Source organism: Dysidea avara, chromosome 6, assembly GCF_963678975.1.
Source record: "Dysidea avara chromosome 6, odDysAvar1.4, whole genome shotgun sequence".
NCBI lineage: Eukaryota > Metazoa > Porifera > Demospongiae > Dictyoceratida > Dysideidae > Dysidea > Dysidea avara.
Window position 1 is genome coordinate 25,716,716 of NC_089277.1, and position 27,567 is coordinate 25,744,282.

Consider the following 27,567-nt stretch of genomic DNA (forward strand, 5'->3'; position numbering starts at 1 on the left):
CAGTTCGGAAAGTCCCTGGGATTTCTTGGTAATATTGCAACCGCAAGTGATAACGTCATTTTGGTTATTTGATGAAAATTCTACGAAGCATAAGGGTGACTTTGTTAGCGTAATCTTTAACTGCTGAGGTGATTCACGTGCCGGTGAAGTCTATGAGTTAGTGGAGTACGTATACATACGGCAACTGGTGTCCCCATTATATGTTCCGGAATTACGGCGCTACCTCCCAAGTCCGCCCCATGGCGTATGGACAACTCAAGGTGCGTTGCTATATCTATAAAACTCTGCAGCAATGTAGGGGGCCTAGCAATCCCTAGTCTCCTTTACATAATTGTCAGAATCTTAAGCCTGCAGGTAAAAAAAGTTGCATCAGTGCGGCGAGGTTGTATGACAAGGTTGATCATTGATAAATGATCATTAATTTTGTGTATGTATGTACATACGTCTCAGAGTCTCATTATAATGATGGCTTTCAATGTAGTGTGTGATTATATATGATTTGTATGTTGTTTGTATAGCACACAGCTAACTATGGCTCCACAATGGTTTCACTGTGGGTCACCTGTACAATTACCACCAGCTATTGTACAATGCTCACCCTGGTTTCTATACTATCCACCTATAGAGTATTTTTACAAATTCTGGACAACGCATGGCATTGGACTACATTTAATTGTGAACATACTACCCATGCACCATAGCTGTTTTCATATTTATTTACAGAGAGGATAGTGTAGTCACAGAAGGTGATGCCCAATTGTCTAGCTGAACAATCATGCTTGTTGAAGCATGATTTGACGTTGACAAGCATAACTCATTGTAAGGAAAAGGACTTTACTGAAGGCAGTGTTTTGTAACTATAATCTAGAATCAGCTTTACTTAACTTGTCAATGAGTTGGTGCCATGTAAGTGATTTAGCTAGCCAGTATATAGCATTGATGCAATGGCCACTTTTAACTGTACGCCCAAATTTTTACTGCAATATTTTTGCAGCAGTTAACTACAAAATTTAATGTTGTGTGAGATCCTGAGTGTTATTACTAAAGCTGCCATAAACAAACTGTTTTCTAAAGTTATCATGATACACTGGAATTTGTGCTTTGGTGACCTACGTAGGTATATAGTTTGTACACTATATATTGAGGGTTAGCTAACTGGTGCCTTGGCGGCTGTGAAAAAAGGGGAGGAAAGGGTTGATTACTGCTTGCCAACACCAAGGGCTGACTACGGTGCGCAATGTGTATGGATTGACTTGCAGTTAGCTAAACGGATGATGCTTCTTTGCGATGTCAAAGTAATTTCTTCCTGTCTGGTGTATCCATCAGCATTGAAACCGGATCGGGTCATCCGGGTCAACTAGGTCACATTTTCTCCGGTCATCTGGGTCTGACCTGGTTTACAAATTATCTGGATCTGACCCGGATTGGGTCACGTGAGAAACGAAATTGTTCATTTGACGACGTGGAAACTTATAAACGCTATTGTGTAGCTATTTCGTGAGCCACGCCCACTTATCACGTTACAACATATGCTCAGCCATGCCCATTTATTAGTAAGTGCAGTATGTAGCATGAAACTGAGGGTATCTATGGTGAGGGGTAGCTATAGGTAGTAGGTGATGACTTTTTTTTCTTTTTTTTGGTCTTCAACTTACATCTAGGCTGAAGTTGCAATTCTAAAAGTCTGGATCCGCCCCTATTTACTCAACATGAATCGAACGCTCAAAACGTAGTCTCGCTCGCTCGAGACTAGCCAAAACATAGCTCTTATCGCACGCCTCGGCTTTAATTAATCCGGGTCAAATCCAGGTCTGACCTGGATTGCTATCCGAGTCAGTGGGTCATCCGGGTCAGCAGTAGTGACCCGGTTTCAACGCTGGTATCCATCACTGCTCTGTCAATTGATGACCTGGAAGACATCAAAAAGTCTGCCTCTCAAATCCACAGTAGCTGCACTATGCTCCCACAATTCTAATTCAAGAACAAGTAATGTAAGTACTTCAAAGTAGTACAATTTCATTTGTAGCATGTACCTGAGTCTTGGTAATATAATGATGTACATGTGATGGTGTCCGTAGAACGACCAGTTACTCTACTAACATTAGTAATATCCGAGACAGCATATCCTGGAAAAAATTCAGTTGACTATGCTGAGATCAGATTTATGATCACTTGTTTATAATTATCTTTTCTTGCTAGTCAAAAAAATTGTAATAAATTATAAGCTAAATTGTGACCGGATTTACGAAAAGGGGTCTTCCACACGCATCCAATTCTATGAACTTGGTAGACCATAACTTAGTGTTCAGCTAACATATAAACCTGAAATGTTTTCCATCAATTAAGCTATGTTGGTGCTCACTACTGACCAACTTTCAAGTCAATAGCTTTTTTCTATCTGAGGTTATTAATTATCAAAGTGGTGAATTGGATGTGTGTGGAAGACCCTTTTGCAAGTCTGGTCATAATTGTATCTTCCCCCTCACAATGTACATTGCTACAGAAATAAAAAAAAGTGATGGATCCCACGATGTGTAACCATGGACAACAATTCTTCAAGGAATTGTCATTCTGCTACCTACAATTAATTACAATGGATTTATGAAAAATTATGTAGTGTTTACATACCACGTAAAGTGTTACCATAGGATTTGGCTTCACCCGATTGCAAAAATCAAAATCAACACTCATTAAATGACTAACCAGTTTCAACTATTTCAACTGTTTTATGTAGATGACCTTGTGCTGCTAATTTGTGACCGGATCTGTGAGAACAGGACATAATTGCTTTTTTTTGAATTCCTGTTTATTAACTATTTATAATCTACTTAGCCAAGTATACCCTCTGGCAAAGTTTCAGCCTAATATGCCAACAACTTTTGGAGTTACAGCCCTACAAAGTAGCAAAAACAGAAAAATTGATTTGTACAGCAAGTAAGGGGGAATAAATTACAGGCACTTACAAAAACTGTTGTAACTTACCAACGGATTGAAGTACGGGGCTATAATTTTCACCATCATGTTCACCATGAACAGGGGAATCAATTACTGGATAAGTGTTTCCTTTACTTGCCCTTCTTCACTGCATACAAAGGCAAACTCCGTGAAGAAAAATCAATCGCATACAATTGATTCGACATGATGTAAAGAAACGTTCATAACATACGTATCTTTGTGTCTACTGCAACAAAACAATGATTTTCCAACTCCTCATGAGCAGGCGAATAAGATGATATCCAGGTTTATATTGTTAGTCCCTTCCTTTACTAAGAAAGAGGGGCTACAAAAAATTACAGAATTTTTTAAATGATACACAAGTATTTCACCCAATGCATTCAATGTTTTATCAGAGTGATTTGTTTCTAGCTTATATATATCTCTACAAGTTGATTTGTTTGTAGCTGATCTCTACTGTAAATTTAGGCTTGTGCGATTGTGTCCCTTTTTGCAGATCCAGTCACATTTGTCCTTTTTAGCAGTCATGAATATGTTAGATACACTGTGGCTATGGGTTAATATATATTAGGGGTGTATGATGGTATAATTGTTGTGTTGCTGATACAGCAATATGTGATGCAGCTACATGTAATGCTACTATAATCTCATCTATTGGGTCAAAGCTATATTGCACAGGAACACATGTGTTGCTTACAATACAAAAACTCAAGCAACAATTACCTTTAATGCTGGTTATGTACAGAAGGCCTAATGGAATTTTCAGCCTAAAGTCACCAATTGTATCGTTTGTCAATCTTGTTGTCACAAATACTCAGACAAAGATCCTCAGAGTGTAAGGGCCCCTTATTATTTGTCATGTAAGGTTAGAGGAAAGAGAAAAAACAGGAGGCTTCACACACATGTAATAGGAAATTACTCCTGTTGTAATACACGTATACAGCACTTCATATTTTATTGTGTTGTGTATTTTTTAAGATGCAATGTTACTTATCTATAATTCTTCTTTACTTCATAACCATTAGACTGGAGGTAATTATACGTATTTTATGAAATTATTTTAGATTTTAGGTGGGACTTTTGTACTGTTGGTTGCAGTTTTCTACATACTGTACATATTTGACTTTGAGAAAATAACAACATCTGATACTACAGATATATTAAAAGTACTTCAATAGTGCGTTATTGTAGTATATGTGCAAGTGTGAGGAAAGTTAGGAACTTTAAGTTTGAGTAGGATCATAGAAAAAAGTAGTGAAGCAATGGAGGTTGCCTACACCTGCAGATATACTAGTGGAGTCATGGGCTGACTGAAGTAGGGATTAAATGTCCACTGGTATATCTTCAGATGTAGGTGACCTCCCTTGTTTTACTACTGTTTCTTCTATGATACCTAATTACACTTAAAAATTCCTTAATTATTTTCTTGCACTTGTTTATTTACTTTGTATAGATCGGTGAACATGTACATACTGTACCACATTGAAAGAAAAATGTATTGTTTTCATCTGAACACATGTGCCAACAATCAATTACAAAAAGTGCCAAGTGGTCATTACGCTTTGCTGTCAGTTACATGTATGTTAAGTAGGTTATACAGTGTTACACAGTGTAAATGAAGAACAGTACGAGAAATGCCTCTACAGTCACTACCAAAATTCTTGACAATTACCATTGCAAACGTGTATAGAAAAGCCATTACACACTACCATCAATTGACACCTTGAGCTGTCAGCAAAGAGAAATGAGGGACAAAGAGGACAATGGTAAGTCCATGATGCATGCATTGTACATACTGTGGTAATCTAAAAGGCACCTGTCAGGCTGTAGCAATATTCAAAACCTGTAGCCCAAGCCATTATTAAGTTACGCTTGTCTGAAGGCACTAGTATGTAAGTAAGTTGGCCAGTCAGTCAGTCAGGCAGTAGAAATGTTCTCTAAATAAAAAAAAAATTAGAGAGTTGTTACAACTTAATGGAAGTGCTTTTGGTGTACTGAAGGCACTTTTGGGCTTGGTTATACCTAACCAATACTGCCAAGGTGCCATGAAGGTATTGTGAGGCTGTTTGTACCAATATTTTTTCGTAAGAAAGTACTATGTACAGTTACTACCATACTGTATGATAACCTTTGTGATCTGACTGTGATGTGATTTTCAAAGTTGCAGTTTGTATATTCTGTAGTGTATGGCCTCAGTATTTCACTGGTAATGCATGTATACAGTTTTTATGTATGTACAGTTGTTAACATACGTAGTGTTTGGGTATGAGCAGAGCTATAATTCATAATGCAGGATGAAAGATTGACAACAAACATTGGGAGGGAGTCCATATACTCTCGTGTTATGTCAGTAATATGTATCTGTACATTGGGATGCTGTGGGATATATGTCTGCTACAGAATATACCAGTAAGTTTTAATTCCCTAGAATGGTCTATAATGTTGTAAATAAAACACTCACATCTCTAAGCTTAACGAACATTGTTTCAAAATCATCTCCACACAACCTTATCCCACTTATGCACAAAATTGTATAATTGTGTATAGTAAATTAATGCAACAACTTCATATACAGTGGAACCTCTCTTAACAAACTCCCCAAATTAAGGACACAATAAAAAAAACTCCATCATAAGGACAAAAATTTTTGTCCCAACAGGTCTGGTTAATACATTTTCCCTCTGAAAGAGAAAAACCTCTATACTACAGCAAAAAGTGGCCAAAAATTCTGGGTCCCAAAATGTCCAGAACAGAGAGGTTCCACTGTACATTACCACATGACAAATTTCTTGGTTAAAAATCTGAATCAGCCACTAAAATAATTAAGATTGATTGATGGTTGATTGAATCATTATTATCCTCTTGGTCATCAGCATGAGCCATTCTTCCTTACCAGAGCTAAAACACATATGTACAGCACAAACAGATACAAAAACAAAACTAGATACACATACACTAATCACTATCACACTTCATTACTTAAATACATAGATTTAACAAGTTCAGGATGAGTCATTAGATATGCCAAACTCTAAACTATTTTCCTATTAAATGTACCTAAAATTTATGTACATACTGTATGTTGTTTTATTCAGAAACCGTAAACAACGTAAGAAAGATCCACAATCATTAGGTACGTACGTAGTTATTTACTATAGATGTGCACATAAAGTAAAGATATAGAGTTTAGTAATTTAGTTATACTGTATATGTGGTATATACAATAATTGGGCAGATGGCAGTTGCTGTTGCACCCAAGGGGTGACTAACACCTCCAAAGAAATCACAAGCATACAGCTATTAATTATATAGAAATTTATACATATTATAGCAGAAAAAGGAGAAGTTGAAAATCCTCCAAAGAAAACCGTAACTGGACCAGGTGATGTTTTTGATGATAAATCTAGTGATGCAGAGCACAAAAGTACTTTTGAAAATTGCGGCTCTAATAAGAATGATAAAGTATGCAATGAGCTAGATGATAACACTGTTAGCAACCCTTCATGTCGTGCAACTACCTACAAAGAAGTAGTAACTAAGGATGTACAAAACATTGGAAATGTGCAGAGTGATAAAAGACATGATAAGACTGAAAGTAGTCAAACTGCTACAACAGGCAGTACTCCATTTGATAGTCACAGTTGTACAATGCCTGATAGATATAAGCCCACTAGTGTCAAACCAAGTTTCTATGATCCTACGGATACTACTCCACCAAATACTGGCATTAGTCATGAGAGGTTTGCTACTGCTGCAACACTGAAAAGTTCAGAGGTTGGCAGTCATCATCACAGTGTTACAAGAACTGGAGCTGCTGGTGCTAGTGACCCAGCCAATACAGCCATTGGAGATATTACTAGAGGTGAAGAAGCCAGTGTTACAACTTCAGGAAGAAGGTCAGAGAACAAGACTACACTGTTTTCTATAGATTGGAATATTGGATTATGGATGTCAAGACCAGTGAACTCATGTAAATCATATGCAATCAGTCAGCTGGGTGCTAATGTCATTGTAAGTCGACAAAATTAATGTTTGAAGGAACAAAACTTGCAACAGGCTCTGTGAAAACCAGTCTTGTAGCCTTTCCAATCTCATAGCCTTTTTTCCATCTATAACTTGACAGGTTTTTGTTGTAGTAGATTCAAGCTAATATACTTATTTATCAGATGAGGAGTTGTGATTGATAAATACAGAAACTTAGAAAAGCTATATTATTTTTCACAGAGGCAGTCCCATTAATGAACAAACTGTTTGTCTTGTGTATGTATCTACTTAATCGTGGCCTACAATAGCACTGTTATCTGTATGGAAGGATATGCTCTTCATTCATGTAATTTGTATTCACAGGAGTGCATTGAATCCTATGTACAAGGGAGCATGTAATACGTAACTTTAAAAATTTCCTAATTAGATATTATGTGGAGGTGCATGCTTAAATATGTCACGTTTCTGTTGCAATGAAGCGATGCTATGGAAATGAAGTCCAATGGCACAACAGAGGAATAGTAGCACAGGCTTAGCAGGACAGTCTTTCTACAGTCACTAATCACGTGAAATCACGCTAAATTACTCCACTTGACTATTCCAAGCTTAACCTTCAACTTGACAATCATCCTATCGAAGCAGCTTTACGCAAGACAATGGAGTAGCAGCCCATTCAGTGTATCCCTGTTGTGTGTAAGAATGATGTAACCAATTATATACATAGTAATACTGGACGTCATGTTTGAATTTCGCCCATAGCATTGGTAGTGTACGGAGTTACATGCTCCCTTGTCCATAGGATTCAATGCGCTCCTGGTATTCGCTATGACATTTTTAGTGGCTTGCCACGGACTTCTCCTTTTAGTATAAAATTACACTTTGCTTCATGGCATATATACAATTGTGTATATAACTCCATAATATATACATGGTGACATTAATACGTATATAATTAAAGCACAGCAGTGCTTTCTACCTAGAACCATACTACATATAGTTGGTGACCTTGCTATGTATTGTCAAGAGTATATAAAAGAAACCAAGAGTGTCTAATGGTGTATTAGCCTGTGATTAATGATTGAGTAAAATAACACAGATATTTCAGTAATTGTTACTTTACGTGAATTGGTAATTGAAATGTGTACGTGGCAACAGATTTTTGTTCGCCAGTTGTCCATGTTATTCAACCAAGTATTCAACAGCTATTGTACAAGGAAAGTGTAGTAAGGACCCAAGATAACTCCAGCTCACAAAAAAAAGCCAAATGCATTGCCATACTTTCAGGGATTTGCTTGGCAGTGCCAGAACTTTAACCTTAGCCATTTCCCTTCAACACTATCATGTTTTCACTTGGTTTAGTGGCCGAAATGGGCTAAATACAGCAACCCTAATGGCAATATAAACGAACAATTACTGAAATATTCGTGTTATTTCACACAGTCATTACTCAGAGTAATATGCCCGTTCGATACTCTTGGTTACTATGATATTATATGAATTATATTAAACTGCATGTTTTATAGGGTTTCAGAAATCTTGGAAATACTTGCTTTTTTAATTCCGTGCTACAGGTATGTTCATGTAACTCCAATTAAAAATATAGTTATGTATCATTCCTGTGTGTTCACAGTGTGTCCAGCAAACTTTGCCACTACACAATGTGCTAAAGGAAATAATGACCGGAAAGGACTACATTATTCCAAGTACCATCTCAGTAAGTTAAAAGGAATTCGCTTGTTTTATGTAGTGTGCATGCGTGCATGTGTGTGTGTGTGTGTGTGTGTGTGTGTGTGTGTGTGTGTGTGTGTGTGTGTGTGTGTGTGTGTGTGTGTGTGTGTGTGTGTGTGTGTGTGTGTGTGTGTGTGTGTAATGAGTACTGTGACCCTAGCTTGTACGTATTTTTTATGTCTCTATGTAGAGTGTACTTACTACTACTTAATAATTAAAAGACATAAATAATAATCTCTGTACCCTCAAATCTAAATGTATATTATGTAGCATTATATCCATGGCATGTACAGCATATACTAGATTAACTGTATTACAAGTTTGTGTCTACTTGTGTGCAGGACACTTTGATGGTTAAAGTCACAAATAGTTCACCTCATCCATTAACTACAGCATTACAGCATCTGTTCCATGAAATCAACTCTTACCGCTATAAGGAATCCTTCTCTCCTTATGATGTTCTGACTGCTTTAGGCAGAGAGTAAGTATAGCAGCATTTAAGTTTCATGTAATGTAAGAATATGTTACTATCCCTTTAGAAACAGTCGATTTTCACGTAGATCTCAGGAGGATAGTCATGAAGCTCTACGTTGTTTGCTAAATGCTATCAGACAGGATGAAATTTCAGTAAGCTTGTTATATGAATGTACGCTAGCTTGGTCCATTAATGGATAGTAGTATGATATTTAAATGTTAGAAATAACAAGGTTTGTGATTCCAGGATAATGCTTGTATACACCAAGAACCTGCCACGTTTTCCTTTATGATGATTTACTAAAGCAGTTTTTATAATAGTGTTTGCTAGAAAGTATTTAGCTTTACTTCAGCCAAGTGCAGCTTCACAGTGGATGTATAGCAATAAGAGCTAGATTCTTTCACAGTTCTCTCTTGGGCTTGATGCATCCCTTTTGGTTTACTGCTGAAAATGCATTCCTAGTGAGCCTACCTTTGTTCTTCTTTGTGTCCCATGCTCTTTTCTCTTCTAGTGCAAAGGTGTTGATTTGTGGGTGGCATGTCTGTTGCTTCATGTGTTATCTCTAATAGAAATTGTCATAATTTTACACCATGCCATGTCCATGCTTCCAATACAGTTGAAATGAGCAGATTGATTACAGGCATACAGTGCTTTGTGTGCTTTTTGTGCATACAATGTTGATAAAAATAAAAGCATAGCTGAAAATGGATACCTTGCTTTGTTAGACCAGGTGCGCGCCCACAGCTGGCTGAAGGCCGGCTGTGGGCGTGCACCTGGTTTACTAAATGGTAAATGCAGCTTTTATGTAAGAAATAAAAGCAAAATGAAGGCTATACTAAACTTCCGCACAGGTAAACTTTGCTCTGAGGTGGTTTCTTTTCAGCAGTCTGAAATACGGGTGTGGCGAGTCTCCTCAGACTTTGTGAATTACCTTCCCTTCGGGTTTTACAGGTGTTTAACAATTGAGAAATAACAGTGCTAGCCTCATAGACTACCAGGAATAGCCTATCCCTTCGAGTTGGGAAAGGGGCGTATCTCCTATGTACATGAACGAAAATGAAGAGCAGCCCTGAGGCTGTGTCGAGAGAATTTGTGGGAAAAAACACAATAGTCAAACTATAAAGCAGATTAGAAGATACTTCTGTGCGTAATATGTTGTTAAAAGTGGTTTCTTTAACAAGAGCTTCCTTAGCAGTGCATAGCAACGTAATTGAAGAATTACAAAAATTTCATGAATTATAAAATCTAAGAATACAATAAAATAGTAGTATTGCACAACCAAAAACCTATTGGTTAATTCCAGATGAGTTAGCTAGCTGTATGGCGCCTGGTTTTTAGAAGTAGCACAACATCAGCTTGTTACTACTTAATTATTAATTAACAGGATATATTAAATAATATACTTTGCTTCCTTTGTGTATCTGCATGGCATCAAGCAAGGGTTCTTTATGACTAATAAAGTATAATCATGTATGTGGTAGATATACAGTTACAGTTTATATAAAGCTATAAAAAGTATGCTAATTAACTTATGCGTAAATAATGAAGTTATGAAAATTATTAGCTAGCGTAATCACATGTTTTACACTTATTATCACTAAAACTAGCCAAATATTTGCTAGTTCTATGACTAAATAACAAATTGTGTGGACACTTGCTAATGGTTGATGACTGAGAAAAGTAGCCGAGTATTTCAGAAGATGTCAGAGAAGGCACTATCACACAACCATGGATATAGAGATTAAATGTCCACTAGCAGTTGTAGGCAACCTCCCTTGTTCCCTACTTTTTTCCTGATTGAACTTCTACTTGTATGGCTTAAGGCCACCTGTGCTTCTGTGTATGAAAATACAACACTTGGTGAGACTAATATATACAGCATGTGTCATGAGTCTCTCAACACACCTCCAATTGCTGTTTTGTCACACTCTTGTGTGGTGGTGCTTTATGTATTAACTACATGTGTATAATAACAATCCAAAATAATAGGATGACCATGTTTCAGGTTTTCATCCTGTTCACAAATCAGTTAAGAAATGTTGGTTGTTTTAACTGATTATTCTGTATGTAATATTTCAAATATAAAATGTGTTAATTATGTATGTACATTGTAAAGGCCATCAGAAAGTCAATTTATGGCTACTACGGAGTGAATGAGAATCCATCAAGTCATAGAGTACTGGATGGTGAAGACAAGTTAAGCATGAAAGGTAGGCAGCTATAAAGAAGTAAAATAACTACATTATGTACATAATAGAAAAAACTACTTAGTACGTTTCATTTATAGTTGATTTATGTGGAATTTAATATACAGGCGTATGATCATGGTAACCATAAGTGATGTACGTACTATGTATTATTATACATATCTTTCATTTTGCTGTTATTTTAATGAAACTTCATTACAAATAGTCATGTTAGCTATACGTATATTATTGATGCAATTCATTGTTTGTTTGTAGATCATTTATCAAAAGCATCTAAAGGAGTCTGTGCAATTGATGGTTTGATTGGTACAGTGTTGGTGTCTACAACTATCTGTCATGATTGCTTTGCTGTAAGCACTTGGATTTGTACATTGTGTGTGTGTACATATAGTGAACTCATCAGTTATTTATACCAGGTCCTGTGGTATGAAGGTCATGTTATAAAAAGAAAGAATATTAACATACACTCTAGACATGTAGTCTTACATGATAATTTACTACTCTAATAGGGCATTCATTTGAACATTTGGTTAACAGTAATATTGATGGTACTTGTGAACTGCAATACTTTCCACTGAAAACGATTTAAATAAAACCAATGTGGGTTGTAATACATGCTTGCATAATTATAAAACCGTACTTGATGAAACACGTTTAACTACAATGCATATTACGTAGTATATATATGCCTATCACTAATATACGTATGAATATGACAATAATATGCTTTCACCATTTTGTTTCAGCCATTGCAAATCGAAGAATTGTGTTTGGATTTGTCACTGCCAATGTCATTTCAAAGTGTGCCACAGGTATGCACACTTCTTTAGTATTATGTATGTGTCATCTATAGTAAATATAACATATAAGTTGTAACATGGGCGAGAGGGTTTTGCCCGCTATGCATGCCCGACAGCCCAAGGGTTGAGGGCATACGTATCAGGCAAAAACTCCTGAATGCCCCATGTTACAGCTAATATGTAACATTTATGATCCATAGTAGGCTAATAGCCCACTCTGGGTGATCAATCACCCAAGCCAGTACAAGTGCAACACAATAGGATATTATTATGAAGCACTGCCATGATTGTTACAGTATATGTCAAACATAGCATGTAAAAGTGAGCAAAAGACAAATATAATACAAAGTGATGCTGAGTGCTATATTTAGTCTTGAGATTGCTCTTTGAGCACTATATTTGACGTATAGCACAAGCCTAGATAGTGCTTTAACTGTGACAGAGAACCGTCAACTTGAGGTGCACACAAGATCCTGACATCAATTATCCTTTGTAGTATAGGAATTTTTGCGCCTGCATTATTCTTGTTCTACACTAGTCTGTCTTAAAAGTTTTCGACTGTGGTATTTAATAAGCACTTCCATGACTTTTGTACATCTATTTATGTCCACAAAAATGTAGCAAGAATATTCACTATTGCTGACCACAATCGACCATCATCAAAGTATGTTAATCCAGTGGTTCTAGTCATACTGGTTGGGTTGACTGGTCAGCCAGTGGAGCACAGGAAGTTAGCTAGACTGGCTTGGTTGATTGGTTGTACTGGCCAGAATGTGTGATTAATAGGTGATTAATCACTCGAAGTAGTCTATTAGCCTGCATATAGGCCATGTATAACTACTAATATATACAACTGTGGTCTATACCTGCACAATATAGAACAATTGCATTCTGTATAGCGATTATAGAACTATATTTTGCTCCAAAAGGAGTGGGTGGCGGGGACCGGAGAAAGGAAAGAGGATGGTTAAAAATTTAAGAGGAAGGCATTGGGTTGAATTAGGCCAAGTTATGATCCATTCAGGCCTCAAAACTGGAAACAGAATTTCAATAAATATATAGTCAAGCACCTCACCTAAACATACAAACACACCACACGCTCACCAATCCAAGCTGGTACTATGCACAGCACTAAGGAATTTGTAGCACAGTTTTTAATTCAACACCACAGAGCTGTACAGCCACTGACATACAGCCATCACCAGGCTCCATTAAGGCCCCAGACCACACGTAAGGATTGCCACTGTGCTTGGGAAAAGTAGTCAACAAAAGCAGATCACTCAGGTCTAGCTGATTTTGAATTTGACAGTTAATTCATCTGTGTTCTTGGTGAAAAATCAAATCTGCTGTCAAGGGCAATAAGATCGGTTTTCTCAGATCTGTGTAGGGTGGTAATTTCATGTTATCAGTAAATGTGGGTTTGGTCAAAAACATGCAGAAATGCTTGCTATAGCACTAGTTCTCACTTAACAAAATGTTTTCCATCTGAGTGGTTTTAATAGCCAAATCCAAGTTGTGCATACTAATCACGTGAGTATTACAGGTTTTTGCAATTGAATTCGTCGCCTTTGCAATTGAATTCGTCCCGTTTGCAATTGAATTCGTCCCGTTTGCAATTGAATTCGTCCCGTTTGCAATTGAATTCGTCCCGTTTGCAATTGAATTCGTCGGTACTGCAATTGAATTTGTCCCGTTTGCAATTGAATTCGTCGGTTTTGCAATTGAATTAGTCGGTTTTGCAATTGAATTTGTCCCGTTTGCAATTGAATTCGTCGGTTTTGCAGTTGAATTAGTCGGTTTTGCAATAGAATTTGTCGCGTTTGCATTACAATTCGTCATAAACAAAACGGCTCCAAGAAACCAACCCGTTCATTAAGAGATGAACTATTTATGCCTTGGAGAGTTACACTTGAGACACTAGAAGGTAATTGAAGCTGGTAGTACGCGAAGCTGATAGTTGTCTGACAAGTTATTAGCTTGCTCACGAGTGACCACACCCATCGTGAATGGCGTAGTAGAGTTTGGAATGTTGCTGGAGAGGCTGTAGAGGAAGAATTATTGCCTTATAAAGAGTTGTTTACTACTGTTGTACTTGAACAAGTTCTTGTAGCAGCTGCTACATCATGTTTTCGTGTTTGCTCCAGCTGCCATTCTTGTTACGGATGAATTTAATTGCAAAAGCGACGAATTCAATTGCAAAACCAACGAATTTAACTGCAAAAGCGACGAATTCAATTGCAAAACCGACGAATTCAATTGCAAACGGGATGAATTCAATTGCAAACGGGACGAATTCAATTGCAAAAGCGACGAACTCAATTGCAAACGGGATGAATTCAATTGCAAAGTCGCCGAATTCAATTGCAAAAACCTGTAATTCCACAACCCCACAATGTAAATGTTGTCTAGTTGTAGCTGGGCTACATTCAGATGTAGCCTAGGAAAGTTGTCAACTGGGCTACATTGTGAATGTAGCCCGGACATCTTTTGATCTGAGATGCAAAAGTTTTACATGTGTATAATATATGCTACACAACCAATAATATGTGCAACCTCTCCAGTAAGTCACCTTTGGGTATATATTTATTGGGTGACTGCTGTAGACCAGTTGAAATGATTAGTATTCTCGTGGGAAATTTGAAGTTAGCTTTTTATAGAGGAGGTGGCTACTAAAGGACAGGTTCCAGTGTCATTCCATTGTACTTGTAACTAGTACATTATGGCAGTTTTGGTTGGAACTGTTAAAGCTTTGGGCTGTCATAAACTTCATGTGATTGCTATGTTTTGAATGAATAATGAAATTGTCTCCACTGCAGAATTGGCTACCAGTGACACCACCAAGTAAACAAGTCAGTAAGAAAAAGCGAAAGAGAGAAAAGAAGAAGAAAGTTGTTACACCAATGGCAGGTCAAAATAAGAATATTAGCAATATCACAAGCAGTTCGAAATCCAGTAACACTAAAGAAACAACTACTCAGCCGCCCAAGGCTGGTCCAGGAGTACAAAAAGTAAGAGCGAGAAAGATGGAGGCTACTGAGACATACTCAGAATATGATGATGTTGATATTTCATCTGATGAAGATGATGATCATTTGCATGATGAAGACTCTCCTTACAATTCCAGTTCATCAGAAAATGACGAAGAGAATTCAATAAGTAATGCTACTCCAACTTTCTTACAGACTTTTACCTGTTATTCAGATGATGACTACCTCACTACTGACAGTGACTCTACCTCTAGCTATGATGACAATGTTGATAGTAGTAATGAAGATGATGAAGAATTTCTTAATGGTTATTTTGACTCCACTGTCTCTCACCTCTTCATCAATGATGACCCATCATCTGCTGAAGAAGAATCTGATGATGAATTTGTGTATGAAGTTGATTTGCTTCCACTAATTCAGCCTACATGGTAATATACTCATTTATTTAGCATTGTGCATGCTGTATAATGTTTTGTGTTACTAGCAGTCACAAAGCATCTCCTGTTGCTACTGATGAGAATGGAAATGTGATCTCTGCTGTAGACACTCAAGATGCAAGTTTAACAGGTCCCAATGTGGACCTTACCACTAGTACTGATGTCACAGATGGTGAGAATTGATAAATGTATGGTGAAAAGTAAATAGATAAATAATTCTTATCTAGATACTTCTGAGGATACAGAGGACATGGATTCTTATGAACAGCCTGATAGTACAGTTTTATATTACAAACAAGCTCTAAATGAATTTTTGAAAAGGAAAGGTTTCACTAGTTCTGCTAGTATAGACTATAGAAGCTATCCTGGTACAATGTTGGAGCAGTCCTTGTCTGACTTCACCAAACTGGATGTCTTAGATGAAAACAACAAGTTCATATGTCAACAGTGCTCAAGTGGTATGCAAGTAGCCCTATAAACTTACAGGAGCATTAGATGCTGCATGTGTATACATGTGATATGCTGTATCCACATTTAAATGTAGATGTGACCTACTGAGTGAAACCCGACTTGTTTGCATAATTCTGTTTTTGAGATAAATGCCATTGAATACATTAGGTGAAAACAAATGTATGCTACAAAAAATAATTTTATGCACAATTTAATCGCTTCATTGATTAGTGAAAGAAGACATGAATTGATACATCTAATGCATCACTAGATTTGCCTTTTTATGAGGAGTAAGAATATCCATTTTAGTACGAAAAAGCAAATGTGAGTTACATGTGTTTGTTCACGTAGTGATAAAGCATTACTAAGTTTATTGTCACCATAACTAAGCTTAAACAGCCTTCTTGCATGGGTGGATATAGTCCAAAAACTGCATACCTTGATCAACGCCTCAGTTCATGATAAACACAAGTCCCAACTATGTAGCCTGTTGCACTTGTGACTTATGATGAAATAAGTACCTGTAATTTATTTTCCGTATAAGCACTGTACAGATCGACCATTTTGCTCTTCTTGTTTTCTACTCCAAAAGTACTTGCCAGATAAGACTAAACCATTAACAGTCCATTGTTGTGCTCTTCTTGCTTTCTATTGATATATATTCTCACCAGATAAGACTAAAACTTAAACAGTCCATTGTTTTTTTCCCTCTAGGGAAGTCGTAAAATTAAGTTCAAGTAAAATGCAAACAAGTCAGGTTTTCACTCAGTGGGTTGCATATTATTACATGTTCTACTTGCATGCTGTAGCTAAAGGGGATACAGTTGAGTGTCGTGTGAGCAAGCAAAATTTGATCCATCACTTACCACCAGTGTTGATACTTCAGATGAAAAGATTTAATATTGGATTTTATAATGTTACTAAAGATGGTCGACATGTCTCTTTTCCTCTTGTCCTTGATATGGCTCCATATTGCACTAGTGATTGTATTCAGGTAAGTAGAACTGTAGGGTGTATGTGCGTGCGTGTGTGTGTGCGTGCGTGTGTGTGTGTGTGTGTGTGCGTGCGTGCATGTGTGCATGAGAGAGAGACAGACAGACAGAGATTGTGTATAACAAATGTAATACTTTACTGTATAGCCTAAATATTTTGAGGGAGAAAATTTTTGCTGATTTCATGGTTTTGGGGGTCACCAGCGGAAATTTTATCCTTGAAATATTTATACCTCCATATAGTCTAATACATTTTCGGAGTGTTTGAAAATCTGCGTATTTTTAGCAACATTGCTCAACCTCAAAAAATTTTCCCCTTGAAATATTTAGGCTATACTGCATATATGCAAGGTGTAGTTCTGGCTCTCTGTTTTGTGCTTGCAGATAGTTAAGTATGTTTGTGGTATGTAATATCCCTGTTACAGAAAATGGCTGATAAACAGAAGGAAATATTGTATGGTCTCTATGGACTGGTGGTACATCATGGAGGTACACTACATGGAGGTCACTATACTGCATATGTGAGGCAACGCCCCCAACATGGTCCATACCACACACCACCATCTGTTAGCACCTCTCGGTATGATAGAGAAACAGCTAGTACTGGCAAGTGGTACGATATCAGTGACTCTTGGGTGTCTTCTGGATGTACATTTAGCGATGTACAGAGATGTCAGGCCTACCTACTGTTCTATGAATTGTTACCTCTATTGTAGCAGTAATATTGTTTGACAGCTTTAGTTGATAATTATATATACTTAATTGTAATATTTGAACTCCAGAATTTGCAGTAAGTAAGTAATTGTCTATTTCATCAATAAAAAATATAATGTTTTAGCAGGTGTTTGGTGATTGAATCAACAATGGGCTATATAATTATGAAGTTTACACAGTGATGTTCAAAGGATTCAGTATAGCATGATATTCTACATACAGTGAATCCTTGGTTATCCAAATGTCAATGGTATCGGCCTATTATAAATAAGTGAATTGTTTGGATAACTGAAGCCCTTACAGAGCTCAGTTGAAATACTCTAATAGAACAGTCATTTATTCAAAGGGAACAATCCCTCGTCTCTGATTTTGGAAAAAATGACTGGATACATGAGGGTATACTGTATTAATTTTTTTTTAAAAAGAGTCCTTAAATGGCATCTCACTCTTTCACCGAACCACTGTTCATTTCTAGAGACCATAATTGTGACTGGATCTACGAAAACCGTTCTTATTGCCCAAGACAGGAAGTTTGATTTTTTCACACAAACACAAAGCTTAATGAATGCACTATCAAGTAGAACTGCCACAGTCCACCAGAGTAAAGTGGTCTGCTTTTGCTGGCTGCTTTTCTAGAGCACAGTGGCGAGCCGTACGAGTGGTCTGGGGTCTTGATGGAGCCCTGGCCAACCAGGAGATGGCTGTGTGTGGCTGTACAGCTCCGTGGTGTTGGACAATGACCTGTGCTGTAAATTTCCTTTCATTTTAGCCAGTTCTGAGCCCTGGATGGCCTATAACTTGGCCTAAGTCATCCCAGCACATCTCTTTTCAATTTTTGAACACCATCTTGCTCGCCTTCCAGGGCCCCCGCCTCCCACCCTTCTGGAGCTCGCCTCCCACCCTTCTGGAGCTCGCCTCCCACCCTTCTGGAGCTCGCCTCCCACCCTTCTGGAGCTCGCCTCCCACCCTTCTGGAGCTCGCCTCCCACCCTTCTGGAGCTCGCCTCCCACCCTTCTGGAGCTCGCCTCCCACCCTTCTGGAGCTCGCCTCCCACCCTTCTGGAGCTCGCCTCCCACCCTTCTGGAGCTCGCCTCCCACCCTTCTGGAGCTCGCCTCCCACCCTTCTGGAGCTCGCCTCCCACCCTTCTGGAGCTCGCCTCCCACCCTTCTGGAGCTCGCCTCCCACCCTTCTGGAGCTCGCCTCCCACCCTTCTGGAGCTCGCCTCCCACCCTTCTGGAGCTCGCCTCCCACCCTTCTGGAGCTCGCCTCCCACCCTTCTGGAGCTCGCCTCCCACCCTTCTGGAGCTCGCCTCCCACCCTTCTGGAGCTCGCCTCCCACCCTTCTGGAGCTCGCCTCCCACCCTTCTGGAGCTCGCCTCCCACCCTTCTGGAGCTCGCCTGATACAGACAACCTCGGTTTAAAAACTATCTAAAATGGCGGGAAACTTAGCTGTTGACTACTTCTTCAGTGGATGATCAAGAAGGTAAGAAATTGTTGTGAAACGTGTGAAAATTTGGTATGCGTAGCTACCACCATTGGCCAGCTACAACACACAGAATATTTAAAACCGACGTTTCTCAATACTTTTAAATGGGCGATAAGACCGGTTTTCCCAGAGACAGTCACAATTAAAGAACATACAATGGCAATTCTGTAGGTAACTAAGATGCAAACAGTATGGCAAAGAAACATAAATTAAAATTTGCATATAATACTGATGATTTATATAAAACTTTTTAAAATACGTAATTTTGAATGGATTGCAGTCAATCACAGTGCTCAATTAATTTATATGCTCAAAAATTAGTCTATCCTATGATGAAGCATATTGATTTAGGAGAATAATAGGTGATGAGAACACCTATAATAGAGATTATCCTGGACACTATATGTGACCAGATTTGACAAAACCAGGCTTCCACATATTCAAATGTATGGCTTTAAAGACCATAACTCAATGTAGGAGTATGCTTTTGCTTTCAACTTTTGACCTGTTATTGTATAATTAATGAAATCATCGTGTGAAAATTATAGGTCAATAGCATTTTGAGTTGTCAAGTTACAAGTGACGAATTGGATGTGTGTGGAAGCCTGGTTTTGTCAAATTTGGCCACATAAATAAAATAAAATTAATGATATACACCACCTCTGAAACAATGCAAGCATAAAACTGCAGTACTCAACTCTGCATAGATTACTATGTATATAATATCTTCTTCACTCACTTTACTTCCTAGCTTCAGACATCAGTTGATAATATTGCCGATCAAGGCGAACTACCACCTGCTGGATCACAGCAATAAGAATATAGGACCCTAAACTACACACAAACACCCTATAGCCACTACTGGCATGCAGTGATAAATTTGAACTCTAGATCTGAGTGTGCTTCTAGTATGGTCCAAGCAATATTATTATGTGCAGTTTACGGAACACAATTAATATTATACTGTTGTACAATATACACCGTTTGTAACCCTTGAGCATTAATTGTACAGAATTTATGTAAGGATTTGGAACATCCAATCTCCACAGATGATCATGAGGGGTGATATAAACTTACAGTACCTAATATTGGCTGGGAGAACCAATTTAGCAAAGTGTGCATGGTTCATACCCCATTTAACCATTTTTAGAGTTTATAATGTTTTCACAGTGCACTTCTTCACATAGACTGCAAATTTTGCAACTAAGGGGTAATTCTTGTTATTTATGTACAAGCTTATATTAAGCAGATCCTCTCTTAGTGGATGCTATCCTATTCCTGGAATTAGTAACCACGAAACAAGTGTTAATTAATCCTGTAAACTTGAGCCCTGCTCAAACAGGCCCTCCACCATAATAATAGTGGTCTAAAGTGAACATGTGACAGCTCCATCAGATGGCAGAAATGTATGTAACACATTTCTCTACTCCAATCTTAAGGATATTACAAGGATTCCAACTTAAAAAGTAACATTTATATACTGCTCAAAAAAAGCATGTATTAATTATAGCCTGTTTAAAGATTGATATACTCTAATAGAGCAGTCAGATCTATAAGATACTCTAATAGAGCAGTCACAGTATTCTTCAGAGGATCGAGCAGTGTAGCAATCTTATAAATAAGGAGAGATGGTTAGTGAGAGGTAGCTACTATTGTCATTGTCAGCACCTTTTTTCTTTTTTTTTCTTGGTCTTTAACTTGCAGCTTGGGTAAAGTTGTGATTCAGAATGGAAACCTCCTTGCCCCTGGGGCCCCACTTTAACTCTTTTCCCTGGGCCCCTTAATTTCTCTGGGTGGCCCTGACAACAGTGTCAAAGAGCATACGATATCAGTAGCTGCCCCATGGAAGGTTTGTTTCAAATAAGATATGATGTGGTTATTAAATCACAAAATAATAGTCAATGATGACTATGATGTGGTAACTCTACAGCACAATGGAGTTAAGATATTATTAAAAGATGCAGTGTATTTATTATTAATTGAAGAACTATCCATATAGTGTGACTGAAAGTATGAGTCCTTGTTAATGCCTTGTATAATGCTTTTGCCATTAATATTGTTACAGCCATTGTGTGCAAATTGAAGAATTGTGTTTGGATTTATCACTACCAATGTCATTTCAAAGTGTGCCACATACAGGTATGTATAGTACATCTCTTTTGTATTATGTATGTATCATCTACAGTATATATACTAAGCTGTGGTAGCTATATTTATATATTAAATGCTATCCCACTATATAGGGTTCTGTGAGAAGGCTAAAAGCCTGTGAAAACAGAGTCGGAGTCTGAAACATAAAATGTTGGAAGAATGCAGAAAAAATCTCAGACCAGTGGTGACTTTATTATATGTTATGACTGATGTGGTGTTCATTCTTATTGTACAGTGGAACTTCTCCTTGTCATTTACTTTTGGGTGAGGCTGATGGCTGCTATAAACAGGTGGATTAGTGTAATTTGTAGAGTTGGCTTTTATGCTACAGATGGCTACTGAACATGTTAAACAAATTTTACTATACATTGCTTCAGCCTTCCCATATTGAAATACCAGCGTTGTTTATAGTGGCTGATTTAGATCATAATGGTGAGTGGTTTGAATACATGTAATATTGAATCATTATTGCTATTTTCAGATCTTACTATTTTTAAATACGTTATTAGTCTGTGAGATTCCACTTGGTTTGATAAACTGTGGTCAGTGTGACATCATAATTGTGATAATATCATGTGAGTAACATTATTGTACCATGCAATTGCTTAAAATAATACAATTTGATCCTAGTCTGTTGAATATATTTTATTAGCATTAACTACATGTTCATATATCAACATACAGTATCTTTCTTCAAAGGTTGTTTTGATTTACATGATTAATGCTTTGTAGTTTCCAGCTTGATGTTGTGAGACATAGCTACTCTGAAATTGCAACACAATTTGTGGATAGACAGAAAGACAAAGTTTTATAGCATGCATATTATGTCAAACAGACAACTAAGAAATCTCACTGTTGTTGGTGAGCATCATACAGTAGGTACAATAGATATGGTAGCTACTGAAAAATAATCCCCTTGTGAATTCCTGGAAGAATCCTTATGCCTAATAGAATCCTTGCTTGACCAACCTCGTATAAATGAATTTTACTGGGACACTTAAACTTCAATGTATGTCATCAGACTGTATGGCTTACTAGCATTACAACGGATTCTTTCCCAGGCATATGAAATTCCTGGTAAATAGTTGTGCTGATGAATTTGTTTTGCTATTATTGACTGAATTATTTGGCAAACTTGAATTACATATCTTGAAATCCCATACATTATACTGGTATCCACCTGATGCTTTTAGTCTAAAGAAAACCAATTACAGTATGTTTAAAAATCTAAATTAACCATCAATCAGCATTCAGCATTTGAAATAGATAGATCTACGTATCATGTTATGTGACTGTCTCAGCAAAAAATCCATCTCATTTGCACAAGTATACCTTTGAGAAAAATGAAATTAAAAAAAATGATGGTGAAATTATGCACACTAAAAAGAATGCATACACAATTTAATCAAACCAGTGCTCAGGAAAGCAAGTCTATAGAACCAATTAAACCTATGTGCCATCTTGTGTGCCTGCATGCTCATGGAGAGTTTGAACATCTCAATGGTATGCATTTCACATGTGTATAAACAAGTCATTTCTTTGTTTAAAATTCCTTCATGCATACAAGTATGTGCCAGGGACTACACCTCTTGTTTAATTTGTCAATATATTCATGGTAAAAGTTTTAAGCCAGATTCCAAGAAGTTAGATATGGCTGCTAATGTAAGCAATCGTAGTTTATATTCAGTGTGGTTACAGCTATACAACTCTTTCTACTGCCTATCACCAAATACTCTTGCTATTGCTATACAGTGTGATTCCAAAACTACTTACCGTGACTACTCACCAAACTGCTATCCTGAAACTTTCAATTGGTAACTGATTCAAAGGATATGGTGTGGATGGCCTATTGCTTGAATGGCTTCAATGTTTCCTTGTTGGTAGGCACCAACATGTCCATGTTAATGGATTTTTGTCGTCATGGGCAAGAGTAAATAGTGGTGTCCCACAGGGATCGGTGCTTGGCCCTCTTTTGTTTGCCCTGTAAATGAATGAATTGACATCTCTAGTTTCCAGTTCCCTTTTAATGTTTGCCAATGACATTAAGCTTATCGGATTATTCACACTCCTGAGGACTGTTTGCAGTTACAACATGATATAGATATTCTTGAACAATAGTCTGAAACATGGCTTTTGTCACTATAAGTTTAAAATCTTACATATTGGTAATCCTGCTGCTAACTGCAACCACAAGTATGCCTTGAAATTTTTGGAGGACATATACATGATCTGGGAATTTCCATGGACTCTACACTTAAGTTCCACATTCACAGAGATTTTGCTGCAATAAAGAAAATCGTATTTTAGGTCTCATTTCTAAAGTATTTGAATGTAAGGACTTAGATATTATGCTTGAACTATACAAACCCCTAGTGCGTCCACTGCTTGAGTATAACAACACAATTTGGCAGCCACATTACATCATGGATAAACATAAGATAGAAGCTATAAAACAAAGAGCCACTAGAATGATTACCACCTGTCTTGATTTGTCTTATTATTGCACTATCTAAATTTACCATCTTTGCAGTACCGAAGGCTCAGAGGATTGAGATCTACTACTTTTGTACCAAATGATCAACAATTTCTATAGCATAAATACTGAGAACTTTTTGTCATTCTCCACAATCACAACTACAAGAGGGCACAACATGATCGACATTATTCAAAACACATACAAATTGCTTATCCTTTTAAGTTAGGATGATTAGCGATTGGAATTCTTTACCCCAAATCAGTGATTGATTCAAATTTCCCTAATCAATGTAAGAATCTGCTGGACAGACACTATAGTATGACTTTTAATGGGTATATAGCTGCTTAATTGTGTGTATGATTTGGATGTACAGGTTACGCCTCTATCCAAAATTTACAATTTTAAAATTGCAATTACAATTAGAGTGATTGCTCTATTAGAGCTAGATCTTGATCTTAGTACACTAAAAAAATTTTATCCCTGTAATCCCCCCCCCCCCGATCTTCCACTGAAAGTTTTGTACCTATTGTACATTATGGAAACTATGGTTGAAATTGTTGCATGCTGTTATGAATTTCTACTGTATGTACAGTAATTGTTATATTGTTAATGTTATACAGCACCACAGCATTTACTACCAGCAAGTAAACAAATGGATATCAAAAATAAAAAGAGAGATGAGAAAGTTAAAACACTAAAAGCAGATCAAAATTAGAATATTAGTAGTGCAAGTAGCAATAGAATAACATGGAGGAGATAGCTACCCAGCCATCATCACATGCTCACAAGGTAAAAACTGCACAAAATGACAGCTAGAGAGGTGAAGGCAACATAATTATTTGGATTGATGATGTTATATGATAAAGAATGATGAACATTTATACAATAAAAACTCTCCTTACAAATCTAGATCATCAGAAAGTGATGATGAAAATTTGATAATCACTGCTACTCCAACTTTATTAAAGACCTCTCCCTGTTATTCAGATGATGGCCATCTCACTACTGACAGTGACTCTACTGCTAGCTATGATGACAGTATTGGTAGTAGCTACTCTAGTGATGATGATGAATTTCTTAATAGTTATTTTGACCCTGCTATCTCTCACCGCTTCATCAATGATTCTACTGAAGAAGAATCTGATGATGAATTTGTGTATGAAGTTGGTCTGCTCCATAAATTCAGTCTACAAGGTATTCCTGTTGATTTGTATCTAATCCAAAACAGCCAAGTTGTAAAAAAAGTGTGCGGCCCTCAAAAAGGCTATGGTCAAAAAAGATGTGAAATCCAAGGTGGCGGCCAAGAAATGGCTGTGATGGTAGGTTAATGGTAAAAATTTTAATAACAACAATTCAGGTGAATTTTGTGCCAAGACCAAGCGGCACCAAATTCACCTGAATTGTCGTTATTAAATTTTTACCATTAACCTACCATCACAGCCTACAACCTACCATCATATTCTAATTTCATGGTTGAAATTGTTGCATGCTGTTATGAATTTCTACTGTATGTACAGTAATTGTTATATTGTTAATGTTATACAGCACCACAGCATTTACTACCAGCAAGTAAACAAATGGATATCAAAAATAAAAAGAGAGATGAGAAAGTTAAAACACTAAAAGCAGATCAAAATTAGAATATTAGTAGTGCAAGTAGCAATAGAATAACATGGAGGAGATAGCTACCCAGCCATCATCACATGCTCACAAGGTAAAAACTGCACAAAATGACAGCTAGAGAGGTGAAGGCAACATAATTATTTGGATTGATGATGTTATATGATAAAGAATGATGAACATTTATACAATAAAAACTCTCCTTACAAATCTAGATCATCAGAAAGTGATGATGAAAATTTGATAATCACTGCTACTCCAACTTTATTAAAGACCTCTCCCTGTTATTCAGATGATGGCCATCTCACTACTGACAGTGACTCTACTGCTAGCTATGATGACAGTATTGGTAGTAGCTACTCTAGTGATGATGATGAATTTCTTAATAGTTATTTTGACCCTGCTATCTCTCACCGCTTCATCAATGATTCTACTGAAGAAGAATCTGATGATGAATTTGTGTATGAAGTTGGTCTGCTCCATAAATTCAGTCTACAAGGTATTCCTGTTGATTTGTATCTAATCCAAAACAGCCAAGTTGTAAAAAAAGTGTGCGGCCCTCAAAAAGGCTATGGTCAAAAAAGATGTGAAATCCAAGGTGGCGGCCAAGAAATGGCTGTGATGGTAGGTTAATGGTAAAAATTTTAATAACAACAATTCAGGTGAATTTTGTGCCAAGACCAAGCGGCACCAAATTCACCTGAATTGTCGTTATTAAATTTTTACCATTAACCTACCATCACAGCCATTTCTTGGCCGCCACCTTGGATTTCACATCTTTTTTCACCATAGCCTTTTTGAGGGCCGCACACTTTTTTTACAGCTTGACTGTTTTGGATTAGATTTCATTTCTTTTTGTATTTGTATACCCCAAAGCCGGCCTATGGCCAGCTTTGGGACTTTTTTAACCTATCTTTTTTTTTACTACAGGAGAAGAAAAGATGAAGTAGATGTACTTTAAATATTTTATCAGTAAATGTACAAATTATATATATAATAGCTACATATATTGATTACAGAAATCTCCATGGTGGTTTCTTTGTAACTGAACACTCTACAAGGTGACTTCTTCTAGATGCTCTCTCTACAGGGTGAATTATTTGTAGCTGAATGATCTACAAGGTAGCTGATCTCTCTATAGGGTGATTTATTTGTAGCTGAACGATCTACAAGGTAACTTCTTCTAGCTGATCTCTCTACAGGGTGGTTTGTTTGTAGTTGAATTCTGTACAGGTGATTTGTTTGCAGCTGAGCTCTTTAAAGAATGGTTTCTTTGTAGCTGAACTCTCTAAAAGGTAACTTCTTCTAACTGATCTTTCTACAGGGCAATTTGTTTGTGGCTGAATTTTCTACAGGGTGATTTCCTTGCAGTTGAACTCTCTACATGGTGGTTTCTTTGTAGCTGAACTATCTACAAGGTAACTTTTCTAGCTGATGTCTCTACAAGGTCACTAGTTTGAAGCTGAACTCTCTAAATGATGGTTTCTTTGTAGCTGAACTCTCTACAAGTTAACTTCTTCTAGCTGATCTCTTTACAGGGTGATTTGTTTGTAGCTGAACTATCTACAAGATAACTTCTTCTAGCTGATCTCTCTACATGGTGATTTGTTTGTAGCTAAATTCTGTACAGGTGATTTATTTGCAGCTGAGCTCTTTAAATAATAGTTTCTTTGTAGCTGAACTCTCTACAAGGTAACTTCTTCTAGCTGATGTCTTTACAGGGTCACTAGTTTGTAGCTGAATTCTCTACATGGTGGTTTCTTTGTAACTGAACTCTCTACAAGGTAACTTTTTCTAGCTGATCTTTCTACAGGGTGATTTTTTTGTAGCTAAATTCTGTACAGGTGATTTGTTTGCAGCTGAGCTCTTTAAAGAATGGTTTCTCTGTAGCTGAACTCTCTACAAGGTAACTTCTTCTAGCTAATCTCTCTACAGGGAGATTTGTTTGTAGCTGAACTCTCTGCATGATGGTTTCTTAGTAGCTGAACTCTCTGCAAGGTGATTTCTTCTAGCTATTATTATTATTATTATTATTATTATTACTAGGACCGGGTCACACATAACCAAGTAAATTTGTTAACATATAAAACAACTTGTATTTGC

The 27,567-nt window shown here is 37.2% G+C and overlaps 1 protein-coding gene across 5 annotated transcripts; it reads left to right on the forward strand.

The window, feature by feature from the left end:
* Positions 1-57: 57 nt before the first annotated feature.
* Positions 58-17,852, forward strand: LOC136257343 (ubiquitin carboxyl-terminal hydrolase 16-like). Of its 5 annotated transcripts, XM_066050509.1 has the most exons (18): positions 58-260; positions 4,020-4,121; positions 5,249-5,364; positions 6,051-6,088; positions 6,287-6,966; positions 8,463-8,510; positions 8,570-8,653; positions 9,009-9,148; positions 9,207-9,294; positions 11,259-11,352; positions 11,605-11,699; positions 12,096-12,161; positions 14,966-15,305; positions 15,351-15,564; positions 15,621-15,745; positions 15,801-16,031; positions 16,833-17,017; positions 17,441-17,852. In XM_066050509.1, exons 1-18 carry the CDS (start codon positions 201-203, stop codon positions 17,729-17,731), a joined length of 2,997 nt encoding a protein of 998 aa, XP_065906581.1. In that variant the 5' UTR covers positions 58-200; the 3' UTR covers positions 17,732-17,852. The 5 variants fall into 5 exon arrangements, with proteins under 5 accessions (XP_065906581.1, XP_065906579.1, XP_065906580.1 ...); XM_066050507.1 differs by having other exon boundaries at positions 14,966-15,564; XM_066050508.1 differs by having other exon boundaries at positions 14,966-15,564; positions 15,624-15,745.
* Positions 17,853-27,567: the final 9,715 nt, after the last annotated feature.

Excerpts from the sequence above, each read along its gene's own strand:
- LOC136257343 (XM_066050507.1), top strand. The coding sequence starts at position 201 with ATGTTCCGGAATTACGGCGCTACCTCCCAAGTCCGCCCCATGGCGTAT. Across the intron at positions 261-4,019 it reads TGGCGTATGGACAACTCAAG|ATTTTAGGTGGGACTTTTGT; the intron begins GTGCGTTGCTAT and ends AAATTATTTTAG. Across the intron at positions 6,089-6,286 it reads GAAAGATCCACAATCATTAG|CAGAAAAAGGAGAAGTTGAA; the intron begins GTACGTACGTAG and ends TACATATTATAG.